The 15331-nt window shown below is 45.2% G+C and overlaps 2 protein-coding genes across 2 annotated transcripts in view; one reads left to right on the top strand and one right to left on the bottom strand.

Moving 5' to 3' along the window:
* Plg (plasminogen) overlaps positions 1 to 10834 on the top strand; it is a 37782-nt gene extending 26948 nt beyond the window's left edge. The window contains exons 15-19 of the mRNA XM_027401099.2: positions 1618 to 1695; positions 2118 to 2258; positions 4660 to 4766; positions 10351 to 10496; positions 10673 to 10834. Of these exons, the coding sequence (XP_027256900.2) occupies positions 1618 to 1695; positions 2118 to 2258; positions 4660 to 4766; positions 10351 to 10496; positions 10673 to 10834 (634 nt within the window). The remainder of the gene's footprint in view (positions 1 to 1617; positions 1696 to 2117; positions 2259 to 4659; positions 4767 to 10350; positions 10497 to 10672) is intronic.
* A 2375-nt stretch (positions 10835 to 13209) lies between these two features.
* Slc22a3 (solute carrier family 22 member 3) overlaps positions 13210 to 15331 on the bottom strand; it is an 87670-nt gene continuing 85548 nt past the window's right edge. Inside the window, exons 10-11 of the mRNA XM_027401098.2 lie at positions 14810 to 14909; positions 13210 to 13270 (exon numbers count right to left, since the gene is read on the bottom strand). Coding sequence (XP_027256899.1) covers positions 13210 to 13270; positions 14810 to 14909 — 161 coding nt within the window. The remainder of the gene's footprint in view (positions 13271 to 14809; positions 14910 to 15331) is intronic.

The following is a 15331-nucleotide window of genomic DNA, read 5'->3' as shown; positions in this document are numbered from 1 at the left end:
AGTCTATGTGAGCCTCACAGAGCTGTCATGCTAAACCAAAGCTGCCGAGTTTCACCACCTTCCTCTATGTCCTTCCTCCCACTGAGTAAATACAGCTACATAACGTTTTAAAAGCTGTCTTCTTAGGTTCCCTACTTTGAAAATGACCAAGAATGGTATTTAAGAAAAACAAACAAATAAAGAAACCTCTGGGCTGCTGCCATTAAGTTTGGTAAATACAATAAACTATGTGAAATGATGACATTCCCAGAGAACATGGAAGGTGCTTTAGGGGTTCATACTGGCTGTTGTAAAATGAAAGGAATGTTTTCACAGATGTAACACCATACAGGTGGGTGCTCACAAAGGAGCTTCCCTGTCAGAGATGCAGGTGTTTGACAATAGTATGTGTCTTTTTGTGACCCCCCCTCGAATTTAATATAGAGACTGTGTAGGGGAAGCTATAGCCACGCCTACTTAGGGGCTGGCTACAGGTGTGCCTGACCATGCTTGTGAGGGTGGTTTCACTTTTGGGCTTGCATACAGACCGCTGCCACGCCAGCTGGCTAGGTTGCTCTGTAAGTAAGGCTTTTCCCTATTAAATACCCTTATATTTCTACCTGACTCCGTATTAGTAATTTCCCATTATAAGACTGCTTATGCATTCAGGAATATATGAGCAAGCCAGCTTATGGCTGCCTTGGTTTAAGAGCAACACATCTGAGCCTGTGGAAGCAGGGCTGCATGTGGCAGAAAACATCTGTAATCCTTAATTTACTTTTCTTGGGCATGGCTTCCAAAGAAGACATGTGCAGCAGGCTCCCTGGCTTGCCTGGCTCACTGACATACCTCGGTGCATGCTCAGTTACTATCCACAGTCCCCTCTGTGAGCTTGCTGAATGCCACTGACAGATGTGGGCACAGTTACATGCACTCTGTCTGTTACTGAGTGGCTTTTTTTTTTTAGATTTATTTTTATTTTATTTATATGAGTTTTTGCCTGCTTGTAAGAATGTATACCATGTATGCCTGGTGCCCTTGGAGACCAGAAGAGGGCAGCAGATCCCTTGGAACTGGATCTACAGATAGTTTCGAGCACCATGTAAGAGCTGGGAACCAAACCTGGATCCTCTGAAAGAATAACCAATGTTCTTAACTCTGAGCCATCTCCCCAGCCACAGAGTTTGTTTGTTTGTTTTTTGCTGACCTGATCCTACATACTAAGCTATTTGCATTCTAGCCATTACACTGTGGTTGGGAGTTGGTGATCTCCATATCCTGAATTATTGCTCTTGGGGTCACATTTGGCTCCTCAGAGGATGAAGACCTTTTGTAAAGCCCTAGCTAATAAGAAATAAAGACAGCTTCAAGGGCAGGTATTGACAGGTGGTGTATGTTGGGGTCCAGGGCTAATACTTCACACTGGAGCCACTGCCTCTGCTCCATGGGGACAGGTGGCACCCAATACTTTCCCAGGTATCTTAACAGTGGGCTAGATAGATGTCGCAATATTGCTGCCATTCTATACAAGGGCTAGCAGTCCTTTCTGCTGGGAATGAACTTGTCTTTCTGATTTTTTGTGAGATTGAATGAAACAAGACATCTGGCCTAAATGGAAGTTCTTGCTTTCCCCCCTAGATTTAGTGGACAGCATTTCTGCGGAGGAACTTTAATATCCCCAGAGTGGGTGCTGACCGCTGCGCACTGCTTGGAGAAGTACGTTTCTTGGGTGACTGGCATGAGGTCTCCTTCTAAAGACTGGCCCCATCCTCCCCTCCCTCCCTCCTCTCCTCCCATCCTGCCTGCCTGGCTTCCCTGGTAGTGATATAAGGGACCAAGGAGTGTGTGTGTGTGCGGAAGTCCACAGCAGCCACTAGGACAACCCTGCAAAAAGAGAAACAGTTCTAAGGAAGATCTGCAAAGGACCCAGAGCAGGGCCTGGGTCTGGAGAAACAGATCTGCTCAGGGGCAGGCACTGGTTCTGTCCATGTCAAGAACATCACAAGATCCAACAAATTGGGGAGTCACAGATTCTGGTGGCTGCACATGCTGAGAGGCCTTGAGAAGTGTATTACACAGGTAGGCGCCAGGGAAAGGTCTGGACTATGCTTTGCTCCCAATGTTATCATCTCTTCTAGATCTTCAAGACCGGCGTTCTACAAGGTTGTCCTGGGTGCACACGAAGAAGATATTCGTGGGTCAGATGTTCAGCAAATAGAAGTAAAGCAGCTGTTCTTGGAGCCCACCCGAGCTGACATTGCCCTGTTGAAGCTAACCCGGTATGGTTTCCCTGGGGTTTGCACTCCAAGCTGAGTGAAGACAGTGGTTTATGGCTGGGTCATATGAGCCACAGCCATGTGTGGGATATGAGAAGTAATGTCTAGGTTGCAAAAACATGGGGGTTTAGGCGAAATGGGCAAATTTCATCAGAAAATGAGGATTCGGCTTAGTTCTGCACACCCACAGGTATGTTCCTGAAAAGAGAATCAGAACTCAGTTTCCACCTGTGAGGAAAGATTTAAAATGTAAAGTAGCCTATCACCTCAGCAGCTCCCCGACCTAGAGCTCACTAGCTTATGGGCTTTTACCATCTGTTACCCCGACTGACAAAGGGGTGTGCTGAGAGAATCAAATGAGATGATGTATCTCAAAGCACTTTTAAAGCTACAAACATGTGCCTGGCATGGTGGCACATGCCTTTGGGAGGCAGAGGCAGGCAGATCTCTGTGAGTTCGAGGCCAGCCTGATCTACAAGAGTGAGTTCCAGGAAAGCCAGGGCTATGTAAAGAGACCTTATCTCAACAAACCAAAGCCAAAAGCAAAAACAAAAACAAAAATAAAACCCCACAAATGCAGGGGTGCTGGAGAGATGGCTCAGCAGTGAAGAAGGCATGCTGCTTTTTTCGGTGGTCTAGAGTTTGGTTTCCAGCATCTATAATCAACAAGATCTCAAACACCTATAACTTCAGCTCCATGGGCTCTAACACCTTCTTTTGGCCTCTGCTGGCACCCCATGCAAGTATGTGCACACACATATATTCAAACAAACAAACAAATAACGAACAAACCCACATAGGCAAGGGCAGAATGAAATAAGAAACAATTCACAAACACAAGTTCTATCACTGTTCTTTGACCCTATTTTCCCTGCTGAAGTGTGTGTGTGTGTGTGTGTGTGTGTGTGTGTGTGTGTGTGTGTCTGTGTGTGTCTGTGTGTGTGTCTGTGTGTCTGTGTGTCTGTGTGTGTGTTTAAGCCTGACATTGGGTAATTAGGCTTGTGCCATAGAATTAGGAATGTTTGGAAACAGGTCCCCTTGGACACAGCTTCCAAACAGTCAGCTATTTTGAGAAATACTCATTTGGGAACAGTCAAGCAGGCATGTGGAACACATCAGCTGTGCCTGATGGGTCCCAGACGACAGAGAGATGATTCTGGAAGTGACAGGACCTGGTCCAGCCAGTACAGGTCCAGTCTCAAACACAGGGCTATGTGTGTGGGATGTAAGCTGAGAGGTGATGTCTTGGGGTGTTTTTTGATGCTCTAGAAGGAAAGAAGGGCTTACCTCCCTCATGTCCCCTGAACCTTTCTTTGCATCCCACCAAATGAGCAAATACACGATCACCTGTCCTTGTGGTCCTCTCAGGTTTTCAGGGCGATCTGATGGCTCAAGTAAGTAATTCAGCAAATAGGAGGATCCTGTTCTCTGACAGCCTGACATGATTTTGGGGTCTTCTCCACACCTCACAGCCTGAGGGTGTTAGGCCTTTGGTGTCCTGTAAAGGAGCCTGTGAATGACATCCCTCAGAGAGGTTGGGTCTGCTTTGGTCATTGGGAAAATGTGTCTGCTCTGAAGCTAGAGACAGTGTGGATTCTCCATGAGGACAAGGCATTTCTCATTTCCAGTCCTTTTTCCTCTTGAACTCCACTAAGGGCTGAAAAACTCACTAAGTTCTGAAAAGGCGCTTGTGAATCCACGAACCTCTATACAGATGAAAACTGGGCCATTTTGCTTCTGCAAAAAGCTTACTTGGAACCCACTCTTGCTTGGTGCACACCATTTGCCTGGATTCTTATAACCATTTTAACTGGTGAGGAGATTTGGGGCCCCAAAAGGTGGAACTACTTGTCCAGGCCAAATGCCTTTTGGTTTTAGTGTAGCTGAGTGGCATCCAGATGGTTCACTCCCAGAATGGCCCCAGTTGGTAAAGTGCCTGCCACTCAAACATGGAGACCCAAGCTCAAATCTCCAGAATCATGTAAAAAGCTTGGCAGAGACAGGAGGATCCCTGCAGCTCACTGCAGCCAGTCTCACCAACTCAGTGAACTCCAGTTCAGTGGAAGATATTGTCTCAAATGATGAGCAATCGAAGAAGACTCCTGATGTCAGCCTCTGGCCTCTATCAGCAAATGCCCAAGTGTGCCTTTGGTACCTGTGTGGACACATGTGCATGAACATACATACCCTCCCATACAATTGATCATTTAGCTCACAGGGCACTGTAGGGCAGTGTGAGGATGAAGGGTTTTCTATATTGTTCTATGTCAATGAAGTAAAGAAAAACAGCTCAGAGAATGCTGGGACATTGAGACAGGTGATGCTTGGCTGCCAGGGATCTGCAGGTGAAGGGTGGAAGCCTCTCGCAGAGCAGTTGCTGTAACATTTGATGCTTACCTTTCAGCCCTGCCACCATCACCAATAAAGTCATTCCAGCTTGTTTGCCATCTCCAAATTACGTGGTTGCTGACCGGACACTATGTTACATCACTGGCTGGGGAGACACTCAAGGTGAGATAAAGTGGCTTTGACCTACAGACTATATGACAAAGGGAACAATTTAGAGCAAGTTGCGCAAAGTCCTGCATGTGAATGTGGTCCAGCTCCTTTCTGGATTTGTCTGGGCACTTGCTACATCTCCACAGTCACCAAACTGTGAGGAAAAGGGCTGCTCCTTAGACCCTTAACTTACAGTTGCAATGCAAGCATCTTTTCCTCAGGGGAGAGGCTTTGGCATAACCTGCCAATTAGCCTGCACTTTTCGTGTGACTTTACTATTTTGAGTTCTCAAATATGGAGTTAACATAATAACAGCAAAAGTTGTAGTTAAACTAATTGTCCCCCCAAATACTCACATACTTAATGTGTGTGAGAGGCAGTTAGACAGGGGACAAATGGACAGTGTGGGGAGGACAGAAAGGCCCCAGCTGTCTAGATACAGCTGATAGGGTCAGGGCTGGAAAGAAACTTCATGCAGGCCCCACTATCACGATGTGTACTTACTTTAGGGACTCTCCTTCTCTCTTTGCATATGCCTAGTGATAATTAACCCAGCAAGCTGCCTTGGGGACAGTAAGAGCACCTTACAAACGTGGCCTCCCTCTCAGGAGCATTGGGGAGTGTGCTGGCTCCATCCTCTGGAGAAGTCTTTTTTTCAAAGAAAGATTTTGTGCACAAGCAGACACACACACACACACACACACACACACACACACACACACACACACACACACACACACACGCAGACCCACTAGTCTACATCATCCCAAACCTGGCTTCCCCTCATTGCACTGATTTCTACTCTTCCTCAGCACACTTATGATTCTGTAGCACTGAGGTCAAGGAAGGGAAACCTGGGTAACTGATATGTTCCCCAAGGAAGTGCGAGGTTGTTCTTAGTGCTTTGCAAAAAAAAAAAAAAAAAAAAAAAAAAAAAAAAAAAAAAAAAAATCACTCCTTTGTGTGAATGAGGAACCTGGTGCTCAGAGACATGTGGTCACACAGCAGCAGGGACAAAGGCCTGTTCCTGACTACAGAGACCTGGAGAGGAGCCCAGGTTCCCACTCACCAGCTGTGGATAATTAGGGACATCCCACTGACAGTGTCCTAGACTGAGAGCATCTGCAGGGCTGTCGTGGGGGAAGCAGTGAGAAAGTGAACAAAGTGTTGGGTGTTCGTGCGGCATAGATGTCACTCTTGAAGATGGAGCACAGTTGTAGCCAATGGGACTCCTTCTGGTAAACCACAGAAAATGCAACTTAAGTTGAATTAAGCAAAATTAAGGGAATTCCTAATGGCCTAGGCAGTCACTTGGCTTTTGTGATGGACCAGGCCTTAGGCTCTGTCCAGCACCACCTAGGTGTCACTCTGGCCACACAGGGGATTGCCTTCCTTGCAGCTGCACATGTTGAGTCAATTTTGGCTCTGCCATTGGGAATGAAGGATGTCCCTTTTCTCCCAGTGGCAACAATTACCTGCCTAGCTTGGACAGTTCAGACTCTGGTCATGAGCTACTTCTGAAACAGTTACACCTGGCTCAGACCTATGCTACATGGTCTGGTCTAGAGCTGGGGGTGAGGACCACTCATACTCAGGAGGAACGAAGAGTAGGTCCCTCTGCAGGCCTCTGGAATGTTGGGTGAAAGACTGCTAAGGAGCCAGAAAAAAAATCAACTTTGTGATCCATCTTTACTGTCAACTTGATTAGAATCACCTGTGAGACACAACTCTGGGCATATCTGTGAGAGCATCTCCAGGGGGGTTTAACTAAGGAGAGGAGATTCACCCACATCTGGAAGCCCAGATTAATTAAAAGGGTAAAGGGAGGTAACCCGTGAGCATCAGTCCTACCCTTTTTCTGTTTCCTGATCCACCAAGATGTGAGCAAGCAGCCCCCTGGCACAGTTGCAAACTCAGCTGTTGCCATTCCATGAGAGGCTACACTGGAACCATAAACCAAAAGAAATATTCCTCCCTTTTGATCATGTATTTGCTCACAGAAACATGGAAAGTATCTCGGTTAAAGATGGATCTAAACTCCTAAGTATCTGGTAGTAAACTCCAGCTCAGTGTCCCTGTGACACTGAGAAGTTAGCTAACTTCTTTAAGAATCAGTGTCCACATCTATACTACTTTATAAGGTCATTGTGGGTGTTAATATTATTCTATAATTAATATATCATCATTACTATCATCACCACCACTAGCACCATAATCTCCATTGCCATCATCACCATCAGTATCTTTGCCTCAGGCTCATCATCACCATCACTACTACCAACACCACAACTATTATCTATTTTTTTAAAAAGATTTATTTATTATTCTCTCTGCATGTTGCCTGCAAGCCAGAAGAGGGCATCAGATCTCGTCACAGATAGTTTGAGCCACCATGTGGTTGCTGGGAATTGAACTCAGGACCTCTGGAAGAACAGTCAGTGCTCTTAACCTCTGAGCCATCTCTCCAGGCCCCACCACAACTATCATCATCAACCCCCGTACTTCCACATCACTGTTACAATTATTACTGTCACCATCATCAGCAACATTTCTGTTTCACAATCTATCACCACCACAATCATCACCGTCTCCACCATCATCACCATGGCATCACCACGGCATCACCATACCCTCTCCATCATCATTGTCGTCATTCTGATAGACACCACTCCTTCACCACTGGTGTCTCCATCACATCATCAGCATCAGCATCTCTGCCATCACCATCATCTGTATCACCATCAACATTTCCACCTCACCATCACAGGATGCCTAGCACCCTCACAGTCATCGCCTCCACCATCACCATTATCATCATCTCATTACCGCAGTGTTGGACTCAGCCATGCCTGATTCCCCAAGCCCATTCATTCACCTTTCTTCCTACCCCACCATAGATTTCTGACACCATCCCATACTAAGCTCTCTGTCATTTCTGGTCCTGTAACACATCTACTGAGAAAATGATTCTTAGATGAGTCATGTAAATCTAGCTCACTTTTCTCTGCATCAGTGACATCAAGTCAAGTGCTCTTAGTTTCTTAGATCAGAATTCTCCCTCTCTTCATGCCCTCAACTTGCTCAGGTTTTCATATTCCAATGCTGATTGGCTGTTGAGGCTGGGGACTCATCCAGGTGGCGGTCCTCCTGATTTGCAAGGGTCCCACTGCTTAGGACACTTATGAACAGCCCTCAGTCCCCTAGAGATGCCTTCTTGACTTTGGCCACCTGATGGCAGCAGATCTTCATAGATCACATAAACTTCCTGTCACCCAGAAGAGGTTTTCTTAGGGTACAGAAAGTGAACAAGAGTTGTGATTCTGCTATAGATTAACGCTGAGTCAAGTATTTTGAGAGGGTTCTGCCTCTGTTCCTGTACTTGGTTTAGGCAATGTCCACCGCCCCATCTCTTCCCAAGACAAGTCTAGTGACAGTGTCTGGGGAAGGGACTGTCCATCATTTCTTGGCTGTTCCATGCTAGCAAAGCAAAGGTATGCTACAAAACCCTAAGGAAAGCTGGGCTTGCAAACCGGAAAGCTGGGTCCTGTGCAGAATGACTGAGAAGAAACACTGAGAAGTCCTGGGACAATGGCACCTCTGGTGGGTCTGCAAGTGTTCAGTCTCAGTCTGGCACACAAAAGCCACAGCTTCTCATACAAAGAAGAAATATGAGTCATAAAACAAGGGGATGAACATCCTCTTCCCCTAATTGACAAAGAAACACACATTAGAGAATGAGTTACAATGATTTACACCTACTACATTAGCTCATTTTTTAAGCGTTACAATATTTTAATGATAGTGCAATGTGGACACTCATAAGGTTGTTAAAGACTGTTGTTTTTAGTGGGATTTTACTGTCATAGCAGTCCAGAATATAATTTGACCATACATATGTGTATATCATATCTGAGAACTGAGACTGAGACTTAAGAGAATATCATACAGTGAAAATAAACTGAAGGAGTGGAGATGTCAAGCCTTTGTGGGGGGAGGGTGAAGGGGACAGGGAGCCTGGTCAAGAAGTACATGGGTACTGACCTCATAGCCCCAAGTTCCAGGTAAACACTATGACTACATCAAGTCTCATTCCCTTAAACGCTATCAAGAATCATAGGAGTACCTAGTTCCTAGAACTAGTTCAGGAATTAAATGAAATTACACCATGCCACCAGTTTCTTCCTGGATCAGTTAATTCTTAGTAAAAGTTAGTTATTTTTTATGGTTGGTGGAGACAATAAATATGCAAAACATAAAATGGACTGTTTGAAATGCCCGTAGTTCATTTACAATGTTATGCAACCATCATCATGTTTCCAGAATATTTCCCTCATGGAAAAAGGAAACCCCATAGTCATTAAGCAACCACTCTCTAGTAAGCTCTCAGGGAGACTGTAGCATTGTTAAAATGGCCTTGGGGCTGGGGAGATGTTTCATTTGGTAAAGTGTTTGCCAGGCCAGCATGAAGACCTGATTTGGATCCCCAGAACCATAAATACAGACCTGGTGGTATGTATTTGTAACCCCTGGATTCCCAGACTCACTGCAGGCCATCCAGAATAGCCTATTGAGCCGTTTCTAGGCCAGTGAGAGACCCTATCTCAAAAAACATGTAAGGTGTATAACATTCCAAGGAATAACACCCGAGATTGAGCCCTGGTCTACACACACACACACACACACACACACACACACACACACACACACACACACCACAAACATATACACACACCACACATGTACACACATTTCCTCAGCCACATATATACAACACATGCACGCACGCACGCACGCACGCATGCATGCACGCATGCATGCAGGCACGCATGTGTGTACAAGTATGGAGCCAAAGAGATAACTCAATTGGTGAAGTGTTTACCTTGTAAGGGGGCTTAACCAGCAGGAAAATGGGATTATCTATGAAAACATGGAGAAGTTTCAGGAATGTCCATCTGGAAAACAGCATTTGATTCCCAGAGCCAATGCAAAATAATCTAGGAATGGTGGCTCACACTGTAATCCCAGTGCTGGGGAGGTGAGGACAGGGACAATCCCTAGGGTTTGTTGGTCAGTCAGGCTAGCCTGCACGGTGAGTTCTAGGCCAGAATGAGACCCTGTCTCCAAAGGAAAGTGGACAGTGCCTGAGGAATGACACCTGACGTTGTTCTCTGGCCTACCCCCCACATCCTTATGCTATAATGAGGAGGCAGAGCAGGATTTGAAGAGGAGAAATATTATACAGGTGATAAAGTGTAGAGAGCCTGAAAAATGCATAACAATAGAAGCAAATGCATTTTTCAAGCTCTCTATATTAAAGGTATTTGGTTTTTTTTGTTTGTTTGTTTTAAACTGGAAATAAAATGTGGACAAATAGCAAGGCCCCAAACACCACGAAGAAGCTGGGAATGCTGCAGCAGGTCTTGGGAATGGAACATCTTGTATAATGTTTACAACTTAAAGGGCTAAAAGGTATTAGCGGTGCTTCCTCATGCTACCCAACCACAGGAACAAGAGTTCTATAACCGCCACTGTCATTCTGGAAGTTTTCTGGAGATCCTATATGGATTTTTAACCATGTCTTTAATGTTCATTACAGGGACTTTCGGTGCTGGCCTTCTCAAGGAGGCCCAGCTGCCTGTTATCGAAAACAAGGTTTGCAACCGCTACGAGTACCTCAATGGCAGAGTCAGATCCACGGAGCTTTGTGCCGGAAATTTGGCTGGTGGCATCGACAGCTGCCAGGTAAGGAAAGAGGCCGATATGGTTTTGGGTTGACCCATCTCTACCTCTTGGAATTTCAGTCCAAGAGGACTTGACAACCTGGGGCTGGCAGAGGAAACAAGATAATACAAAGATGGCATCCCATAATATGAAGTTGTTGCTCAATCCTCATGTGGACTCTTTCCTCCTTCATCTAGGGTGACAGTGGAGGACCTCTGGTTTGCTTCGAGAAGGACAAGTACATTTTACAAGGAGTCACTTCTTGGGGTCTTGGCTGTGCTCGCCCCAATAAGCCCGGTGTCTATGTTCGTGTTTCACGGTTTGTTAACTGGATAGAAGGAGTAATGAAAGATAATTAATTGGGCAGGAAGCAGAGCAAAACATCTACTTATTAAAACGTCCTAGAAGCTGAAAGGTGGGGGAGGGACTTGTGAATAATTGACAGTAATCAAACAGAAACACTACACTGAACCACTGCCTCCTGTCAACCCTCAGCCCCTGTTTTGTATTGTTGTGGGTAAAATTTTTTCTGTCTGTGGACTTCTGGCCTTTGTGATAATAGAACAACACTGCTATGGCATTTGCTGAAAATAAACTCTACTTACTTTGCTTTGAGTTGGTTTTGGGGGGTTGTAAGGGAAGTCTTCGAAAATATCATACTCTTTTATTCACCCTAGCAATTTAAAAACAGCTGACTGCAGGGACTTAGTTTGTCTTCCTAAGGGTCAGCTGCCTGTAGGAATAAGCAGATGGTAGAGTTACCAAGAAGAGAACCTAAGGTCTCAGTAAGTCATTCGCATATTGACCTCGTCAGCTAATGACAGCCTTGACACACATTCTCAATGTTTGCCCTTCTGGCACTGAGGAGATTGTTTTCAAAGCAGCCACATGGATGAGGAGTCAGGAGAATGAGTTCTATTCTGGGGACTGAAATCTGCTCCTGTCAACTGGGCTCTAGCCCAGATCCTGGGATGTGAAGCTGAGTTGTGCCATAGACCAGGCGATGGAAATCTAACACAAGACCAGCTGAGCGTCTGGACGTTATTGTGGGTCACATCCGAGTGCACGAACAGTGCTGGGAGCCCATAAAGGAATAGCAAACCAATAGCAGAGCAATGTTTTTGTTTTTGTTTTTTTCCAAGTCTGGAGACAGTAAGCAACAGACACTGTTTCATGGGATAGTGTTTTATTGTGACACACATTTTCAGAGGGAGGAGGAAGGGATGGGTATTTTTAAAAACAGTTTAAAAATTGTTTATTGTTATGGAACACAACTATCAACTCCAAATTCGATCCAAAGGCAATAGTAAGGTGAACAGGAACTGTGCTACAGCAGCAACAGAATGGGCAGCACAGTGCCGCCTGTGCGCGCAGAGGGTGTGGGGCATTGAACACCCAGAAGGCTGTCGAGAGACGGAACAGTCACATTTGGTTCCCATGTGCTTCAAGGATCACAATGTCTGTTTTACAGTCATCACACACATGTTCTGTAGTGTTAGAAACACACATATTCTCCACAGACATACTTTTTTCCTTCCTACATGGGGAAGGCTTCCCTTTAGTGATAATGTTGCCTGTCCACAACAAGTTTGAAGCAAAGAAAAAGACCCCCCCAAAAAAAAGACCCCACAAATTCAGCCTAAGCTACATACCAAGTCTGAAAATATATTGAGAACAGCACACAATGTGAACACTGTGCTTGCATTTGAGCCTCACACTTGAAAAGTCTTGATTTAAAAAAGAAAAAGGTTCGATCCCTCATTAGTCTCTCAAGTCACTTATAAAGCGGGTGCCAACTCTTTTAAAGTGTGGACACAACTGACTTTCCCTTTAAATGAAAATAAAATCTGCCCCCCCACAAGTCAAAAGTGCTGAATTGGAATGAAAACTGGCTGTGTATGCATTTGACTCCCAGCCAGAGGCACCATTGGAACTGAATTCACAAATGGGACATCATTATTCTTTTACTATTCAAATTCTAAGACCCAAGAAATCATAATTCATGTTTTTTTCTTCCTCAGGAAAGAGTCTGTGATTACAAGGGCCCACTGAAGGAGGGCACAAAATATCGGGGTCTCAGGACTACAATATGACTTTATAATTATACAGCCAGGTTCTCACAATGTGTTGTAGATTGGTGATCTGTTATTATTTAGGGAACTATGCCTAGCCTGGGGCCTGGGAGCTCAGAGGCTGCAGAGGATGGGGGTTGGGGTGGGCAGGGACCACATGGGACTCAGGGACACCACACCTGACATGTTGGCTCTGTGAAGGCATGTGTTTGATGCTCAGAGGAAGCAGGACTAGCAGTCCTCAGACTCTTCAGAACACAGCTCTCTGCTGTCTGGATCAGATTGGCTGAGCATGCTTCTGTGCACGTTCTGGTTCTTTGTTTGTTCATCCTGCCTCTTGGATGGGGCTTTCCTGAGAACCAATTGAGGCTCTCTCATCTCTCCTCAACTCAATGGGTCAGAGGCCTTGCTCCCAACAAAAGAAAGCCTATGCAGAATCTGTGTACCTACAGGCGTTTTGCTAATAGGTCAAAGATTATGTGTTCCCAGAAGCTTGGGTAGCATGATAAACCTTACTCATCTATACCATACAAAATACTCTGGCTTTAAGGTTCCTTGGAAGGGCGCCACTCAGAGGAGCTGAAGCTCACCACAAAGGCATATTCCCACCAGGCTGTGGATGGCACCCACACAGCATCGGTCCTCCAGGCAATGTAGGGGCCTCAGACATTAGAACTGGAAACCTGGGTTTTCTTTTTCCTGCCACACTGATGCAACTGTGAGCTGACAAGACAAAGGTGAACAAGGGAAGTCCTCATGAAAGGTCATGTATTAAATTAGATTACAGTGGTTCTCAACCCATGAGTGGTGACCCCTTTGAGGGTTGAACTGCCCTTTCACGGGGGTTGCCAAAGACCATCTGCGCATCCGGTCATTTACATTATGATTCATAATGATAGCAAAATTATAGTTCTGAAGTAGCAATGAAAACAATTTTAGGGTTGGGGGGTCACCACAACATGAGGAACTGTGTTAAGGGATCCCAGCATTAGGAAGGTTGAGGACCACTAGAAGATAGGCTTCTGGCTACTCCTCACCAGCATGGCTTGTTTTATCAAGTACAACTGATCCTAACTTTCCCACTGCAAGAGAAAGAGCTCTAGGTTCACTTTGAACATATGGTCCACATGAGTGCCTTAGCATTTCTACTAAATGACATGGTTTGGAACCAAGCTGTCAACAGGGACAGAGGCCCATCCTGTCTGGTTTCAGAAGGAAGCATGCCAATAGAATTTAATAGCTGGGAGTTAGGTAGTTTTAGTTTATAATATGGGCCATCTTGATTTGTAGAACTATAAATTCTATTTGTTTCTCTTCCTTCCCTTCCTTCCTTCCTCCCTTCCTTCCTCCCCCTCCCTTCCTCCCTCCTTCCCTCCTTTCCTCCCTCCCCCCCTCTAAAGTTTAGTTTTGTTTTATATGTATGAGTGTTTTGTTTCCATGTCTGGAAGTGTATGTGTGTTCCTAAGGAAGTCAGAAGGGGGCACTGGATCCAGTGAAACTGAATTACAGGTGGTTGTGAGTCACCATATGGAAATTAATCAACAAACAGCCAAAAAAATCAATGCAGATATTCCTGCCAAAACTTGATCTCTCTCTTCTGTTGTCTGTCTATCTGTCTGTCTGTGTCTATTTATCCATCCATCTACTTATTTACTGTCTGTGTATCTGCTGTCTTTCTTATCTTTATTTCTAACTTATGTATTTACTGAGTGTTTATCTATTGTCTTACGTTTTTTATCTAATTCATATGTATCATTACTTATCTTACTTTATTCCTATCGATAATCTGGCTCTCTTTATCTGCCAATATGTTCCCATGTAGCATTGCTAGCTTCTTTTGAAATGAGGCTCCACCCATTGCTTGCATTTCCCTTTGTGGTGGATCTTGAGGAACATCTGTATCATTGAATAAGACAGACGCTCCCTTTTATCTCAGAGGGTGGCCCATGCTCTGATGCATCACCATCTTTCCATCAGTTCCTCACTGATGCACATTTGGGCGTTGACACTGTCTCATCATCAGCCCCTGGTTTAAATCACCTCTGAGTTTTAGCACCTTACTAGGAAATGCTTCTCAGTCACGTTTAAAAATAGCCCATATTCTTTTCATAGCTCTACGTTCTTCTGCATTAACCTTTTTAATCTTTTGAATGTTTTAAGGTTGAATTAAATGAAGACTTAACGTCAATTCCCTGGTGGATAATCAATGCCCCATGTCTTAACATGGCTTTCATTTAGGGAGTGTTGAATCTCATGTAGTACCTGCCAAGCTTTTCAACGTCGTCCACTGTCTCCGGCAAGGCGATGCCCTTGGTTTCAGGCAAAAGCATCACAAGGCCACCACAGACAGACGCCAGGATGCCTGCCAGAGGGAGAGAGACATGACCATCTAGGAACACACAGACTGACCCTTCCAGCCCTTATGTTCACTCCCTGACCTCACCTGCCTCCAACACCACATCCCTCTGCTTACCATAATCACCTTGTTGAGTTCAGCACAGTGCACAGTCCCTGTGCTCTCGGTGTGGACAGACAGTCAGGTGTCTTGTGACAGTAGGGACATACACTGAGAACTGTAGTGACTTCATTGTGTAGCTACCATTGATTGGAGGGGACACAGGCAAACTGCGGCAGCCATGACATCACTAGCCATGGCACACCTCACGGGTGCCGCCATGTAGGCTGTGAGGCTGCATGCCATATGTGACTGTACTTCCAGGGCACCTGGTAAGTTGTAGACACTCTAGGCCTCTGCTGTTTACTGGGAAGACAGAGTCAGTCTCT

The sequence above is a fragment of the Cricetulus griseus genome, chromosome 2 (genome assembly GCF_003668045.3).
Source record: "Cricetulus griseus strain 17A/GY chromosome 2, alternate assembly CriGri-PICRH-1.0, whole genome shotgun sequence".
NCBI classification, from domain to species: Eukaryota; Metazoa; Chordata; class Mammalia; order Rodentia; family Cricetidae; genus Cricetulus; species Cricetulus griseus.
This window is presented reverse-complemented; position numbering and strand designations above follow the sequence as displayed.